This window comes from Myotis myotis, unplaced genomic scaffold (assembly GCF_014108235.1).
Source record: "Myotis myotis isolate mMyoMyo1 unplaced genomic scaffold, mMyoMyo1.p scaffold_m19_p_5, whole genome shotgun sequence".
NCBI classification, from domain to species: domain Eukaryota; kingdom Metazoa; phylum Chordata; class Mammalia; order Chiroptera; family Vespertilionidae; genus Myotis; species Myotis myotis.
In genome coordinates, this window is record NW_023416357.1 from 80752260 (window position 1) to 80758259 (window position 6000).

Sequence of the window (6000 nt, forward strand, 5' to 3'; positions counted from 1 at the left end):
TGTAATATTATCAGAAGCAAGTTGACCATGGGCAACTGAAACCTTGGAAAGTGAAACCAGGGATAAAGGGAGACTACTGTTGAATTCAATTTGCTAACATTTTGTTGAGGATTTTTGCATCTTTGTTCATGAGAGGTACTGGTCTGTAGTTTTCTTCTTTTATATTTGTCTAGTTTTGACCTCATGAAATTAGTTGGGAAAGGTTCCTTCCTACTCTGTTTTCTGAAAGATACTGTGTGTATAATTCGTCTCATTTCTTCTTTGGTAGAATTCACCAGTGAAACCATCTGGACCTAGATATTTCTTTTTTCTAAAGGTTTTTCTTAAAGCTATTAATTAAATTAATAGTTATAGGGCTATTCAGATTATCAATTTCATCTTGAGTGAGTTTGGTTGGTTGTGGTTTTCTAGGAATCGGTCCATTTCACCTAAGTTGTCAAATTTATGTATGTAGAGTTGTTTGTATTATTCTCTTAGTATCTTTCAGTGTATGAGGGATCTTTAGGGCTATTCCCGCTTTCATTTCTAATAATCATAATTTGAGTCTTCTTTCTCTTATCCCCTCTTTTTAGCCAGTCTTGCAAGGTCAATTTTATTTATCTTTTCAAAGAACTAGCTTCTGAGTTGAGTTTTTTTATTGTCTTTCTGTGTATCATTGATTTTTGCTCTTTATTATTTCCTCCCATCTTATTGCTTTGGCTTTATTTGGCTCTTCTTTTTCTAGTTCCTTGAGGTAGCTTAGATTATGCTTCCCTTCTTTTTTTTTTTTTTTTTTAAAGAGAATCTTTTTTAAACATATATATTTCACTGATTTTTTACAGAGAGGATGGGAGAGGGATAGAGAGTTAGAAACATGGATGAGAGAAACATCGATCAGCTGCCTCCTGCACACTCCCCACTGGGTATGTGCCCGCAACCAATGTACATGCCCTTGACCGGAATCGAACCCGGGACCCTTGAGTCCACAGGCCAATGCTCTGTCCACTGAGCCAAACTGGTTAGGGCTGCTTCCCTTCTTTTAAAAATACTGAGCAGTTGTTTCAGAATACTCCTTGGTTCCCAGAAGAACTATTTACCCATTAAAACTCAGCTCAGGTGTCACTTCTGAGGCAGAATAGGGTTGTAGCCAGCCTTTCCTCTTCACCTACTACCTTGCCCTCCCTCATTACCCTCCAAACTGGTGGTTAATGAAAGAATCTGAAGCTAAAAAAGAGAACTATGGGATTTAACTAGTGCTGAGAGTTCTTTCTAACCTACAGTAAAATAAGGTTAGGCTCTACCCTAGGCAACTAGAGAGGGGCCTGGGGCCATAACAATTCCAACTCACTTGTGTAGGCTTCCAGTTTACAAGGTTATATTGGACTTCACAACTCCATGGCAAGACAGGAATTACCCCATTTGAATGATGGGAAAACAGCGTAGTTCGAGGTCCCCAGTGCAGGTCTAACGCATTTCCAGAGGGAACTCCAGAAGCTGCACCAATCTGGGCAGAGAACTTCTCCCCACTGGTCTTAGGGAGCGAGGAACACACACCCACCGCTCAGTGCTTCGCCTTGCCCTGCCCGCCAGGGGGCGCACGTTCCTGCTCCCAGGTCTCGGGAAGCCACCAAAGAACCGGTGGGTGATATTTGAGGGGGCTGAGTTAGCGTACCCCGAGGGAATCGTGAAACCTGGGCCTCATAGCTTGGATCCCCAAGGTTGGGCTTGGGGCCGGCCGGCAACAGGCAGGGGAGAGGGACAGGTCCCCGTGAACTGCCGGGGAGCCCAGGGACGCTGTCCTCTGTCGAGGGCCACCCCTCACCACTCAATGCCCCCCTCCGTATTTGGGCAACAGGGACTTTGAGCGAGAGTTCAGCTCCGTCAGGCCTCCTCTGACCAGAGCAACTGCGATGGATGCCGGAGCCCAGGCTTGTCTTTAGGCACCTTTGAGATCGCATTCTTCTGCATTCACAGCGTTCCCTGCTGTCATTGCCAGAGCCTCACCCACATTCTCCACGCCCCTAGAATAGCCGCTCCCCCCCCCCCCCCCCAAGACCCCGCTCTCCCCCCAAGACCCGCCGAGGGCCAGGAACTTGGTTTGGCCTAGGGCAGCTGACCCTCCTCCTCCTCTGACCTGGTACCACCCCTTGCCCCTGGGCCCGCCTCCGAGACACGTGGTAGATCCATCATCCCGGAAGCCTCGCGTTACTCCAACGCCTCGCGCGGTTGCTCGAGCGGCCGTAGGTTAGGGGCGGGGAGCACGGAGGCCGGGAAGGCGGTTCGCGGAGCTCGCAGAAGCCCGGGGTCGCCCGCGACCTGGCGTTCCTGTTGCGCACCCCTTTCCTCCCCTGCTTCGGGTCTGGGGTCCTGGCTGCACCCTCCACTAGGCCGGTTGGCACAACGCGTAAGTGACCTGGCCGGGGAAAGGGCCGCGTCCCCAAGGGGGCCACCTGGACCCGAGAGAGCAGGCGCGAGAGCCAGGGAGCGGGCGGTGGGGGGGCTTGAGGCTGGGGGCGATGTATGAATGAACAGCCGGCGGTGGCGGTGGAGGATACGCGGAAGCTTGGGGTAATGGGCGGGGACTGAGGCCGGAAGCGAAGAGGGGCGTTGAGTGCGCCCCCTCCTGGTTACACCTATTGGACAGGAAATGGAGTAGAAAAGGAAGCGAAGTCGTTGCTTGTCACCCCTCGCTGATCTCGTCTTTTTCCACACCCCCGGCCAGGGCACGCACCATGGCAGAAAACCGAGAGCACCGTGGGGCCGTCGAGGCTGAGCTGGATCCAGTGGAGTACACCCTTCGGAAGCGACTGCCCCACCGCCTGCCCCGGAGGCCCAATGACATCTATGTCAACATGAAGACTGACTTTAAGGCCCAGCTGGTCCGCTGCCAGAAGCTGCTGGACGGCGGGGCGCGGGGTCAGAACGCATGCACTGAGATCTACATTCATGGCTTGGGCCTGGCCATCAATCGTGCAATCAACATTGCGCTGCAGCTGCAGGCGGGCAGCTTCGGGTCCTTGCAGGTGGCCGCCAATACCTCCACGGTGGAGCTTGTTGATGACCTGGAACCAGAGACTGATGCACGAGAGCCGCTGACCCGCATCAGAAACAACTCGGCCATCCACATCCGAGTTTTCAGGGTCACACCGAAGTAATTAAAATGAGTCTGGCCCACTTTGCCCAGCCACCCTCAGCTAGGCTCAGGTATGACGCTCCTTGTACTGAGTACTGTCATGGACCTCCTGCCAGAGTCAGGAAAAGCCTGTCTTCTCATAGCCCAAGGGATTCTGAATTGAGACTGGGAGAGTGTCTCTTGGGCCCAAGCAGTAGGCCTTCCTGAATCTTTGTGGTCTGTAACCCACCATTGTCCCAGACAATAAAAAGTATCCAGTTGTGTTAGTGCCCATCCACCCCACTGCCACTCCTTTCCCCTGTGAGAAGTCTGTGTGTGCTTGAAAAGAAGAGTAGGAAACCTGACAAGTATGTCAATGTAGGAGGGAAACTTGAGGTGCCTTCACAGAGAGCATACATTGTACTAGGGACAGTGTAACAAACTTTAGTACAATGCAAAAGCCTGACAACCCAATGTTTGCCTTAAAATTTCTCATTCGCTCAGAGGCAGGCCTAATGGATAAGGTGTACACTTTTGCCTGCTGAATGCAGCTGGGACAGTTGTATGCTCAGAAGCATCAGGCTCTGGTAGAGGTTCCCAGGCACAGAAAAGGTGGGGGTTTAAAAATGAAAGAAGCAAAAACTAGGGTCTCCTTTGTATCAGCCTCTGGTAGGGATTGACACATGGCTTCATTCATTTCTTGGTCCCGCAGAGCCCAAAGTGTTCGAAGCAACTATGGTCCAGAGCCCTTCAGACCTTTCTGGCTGGGCTGCTCTGTGTGAAAAGAAAGCCTCCCCCCGAATCACTGGGCACAGATAAATACTGTTTGTTTGGATATTTTTAGAAAGATCAGATTTCTCATGTTGATCAAACTAGAGTCATCTAAAGCAGTGTGGTTGGTGATCCATTTGTGGGTCTTGAAATCACTGTACTGGATCATAGACTTAAGAAGCAAGTAGAGTCCTAGCTGGTTTGGCTCAGTGGATAGAGTGTCAGCCTGCAGACTGAAGAGTCCCTGGTTTGATTCTGGTCAAGGGCACATGCCCAGGTCGTGGGCTCCATCCCCAGTGTGGGGCCTGCAGGAGGCAGCTGATCAATGATTTTCTCATCATTGGTGTTTTTTTCTCTCCCTTTTCAAAATCAATATTTTAAAAAAACAAAAAACTTATACCCTCAACTCAATAAAAAAAAAAAAAGCAAGTAGAAGAAAGTGCAACTTAAATGGCAGTGTTGTTGCCAATTTTTTAGTTAATGTGTTTACATATACACACTAGAGACCTAGTGCATGAAATTCTTGCACAGGTAGGGTGTCTAGGCCTGGCCAGCAGGCCTTCCTTGTGGCTGCCCGCCGCCCCCTGGTGCTCAGCACACATCATAGTGAGTAATTGAATTCCTGGTCTCCCGGTCGAACTCCCGGGGGGGACAAGTTGCATATTAGGCTGTTATATATATACAAGATATGTAGTAGGTATATGAATTGTTTTACTGTGGTTGAAATCAAGTTTGAAAGCATCTGATTTAAAGGTTAGTAACAGAATTTTATTTTAGTTCGTTTGAAGGTAGTTTGATTTAGGTTTTGAAAATCAGGCTTCTTATTTATTGAAATCCCTTCTGGCTTGAGTATTGATGAGGGACTTTGATACTGGGTGAGTGACTGCCAGTAAAGTGGATTCCTTACAAAAGGACCAGTGCTTCAGTCAAACAGCTAAACACGTGCTGAGTACCTACTGTGAGCCAAGGCCTGGGTTGGGCCCTGGGAATACAAAGGGGTGGATATAGAATGGCCTCTGTCTTCAAGGAGCTCATCATTTAATTGGAAAGGTGGATATACAGTTTTTGTGAATGAGGAAGATGTGTTATAAAAGAATTAAGTAGTCATGGTATGGAAATGTGGAAAAGGAGATGCTAACTTCCTGGTGGGGTCCAAGATGGTTTCACCTTTGACTTGGGTTTTGAAGGATGAATAGGAGTTTGCCAGGCAAAAAAGAAGGGAGAGGGCATATCTGGGTAGAGGGGTTGGTATGCACAAAAGGGGTTCATGAACAGGCAGGACATGTTCTGGGGCTGGAGGGTCACCCAGTGGCTAGAAAGCAGGAGGCGAGGGAGACATGGGAGATATTCCTATCACACGCCTTACCCGCATTCCCCTATCATCCTTGATTGCAAGGCTCCCTTGCCCTGGAGCCCCCCAGTAGCAGAGGGAGCTGGATGGAACTATGTGTCTTCCTGCACGTATGTGTTCTTGTGTCTACGCTTCTGGCCTGGGCCCAGCTGAGGTGGTGGCAGGCAGCCTTTTGCATTTGGTTTGTTTTGGCAGCTATGTCTCCCAGCCTATTTGTTTGTTATTTCTACTCCATGTTCTCTCACTGCTTGCCAGTGCGGCTTCCCTCAGTGGCAGTTTTATAGAAATAGCCCTTACACATTGGACGGTGTGGGGGCTCACCCTTGAGTGTGTGAGGGCATGTAAAGATGAGGGGAAGACTTCTGCATCTATTGGAGCCCATGCATGGTGGGTGGGGCAAGGAACTCCATCCCATTTGTAGTGAGGCTGACTCTGGCTTCTGTCCACCCTCCATCCCCAACTTCTACTGGCTCTCTGAAGTGTCTTTCATCAAAACTAGGGAAATGGAGGAAGGTATGTCCAAATGCAGTTTCCCTCCCTTCTTTTTACTCAACAGCTGCAGAGCCCACAATGAGTGCATAATAACCTCCTACTTCAAAAACATCCTCAGAGGCTAGAATTCAAATGCTTAGCTTGGAAGTGGGTGTAGACATTTGTTCATCATCCATAGCGTCAATATTGAGCATCCTTTAGTTGTAGGGATTTGTTAGGTGCCAGGCCTGCCTGGAGAGGTCTAAACCGTTGGTCCTGTAAAGTCTAATAGGAAGTAGGACAGATAGACTTAAAA

The 6000-nt window shown here is 49.1% G+C and overlaps 1 protein-coding gene across 3 annotated transcripts in view; it reads left to right on the top strand.

Moving 5' to 3' along the window:
- Nucleotides 1-3389, top strand: part of POP7 (POP7 homolog, ribonuclease P/MRP subunit) — a 14504-nt gene extending 11115 nt beyond the window's left edge. For 2 of the 3 annotated variants that reach the window (XM_036307967.1, XM_036307966.1), the window contains exon 2: nucleotides 2702-3389. In XM_036307967.1, the coding sequence (XP_036163860.1) occupies nucleotides 2712-3134 (423 nt within the window). In that variant the 5' untranslated portion in view covers nucleotides 2702-2711 and the 3' untranslated portion in view covers nucleotides 3135-3389. Of the gene's footprint in view, nucleotides 1-2168; nucleotides 2384-2701 lie in introns of those variants that run through there. The other variant, XM_036307965.1, reaches the window with a different exon arrangement.
- The last annotated feature ends 2611 nt before the right edge of the window (nucleotides 3390-6000 follow it).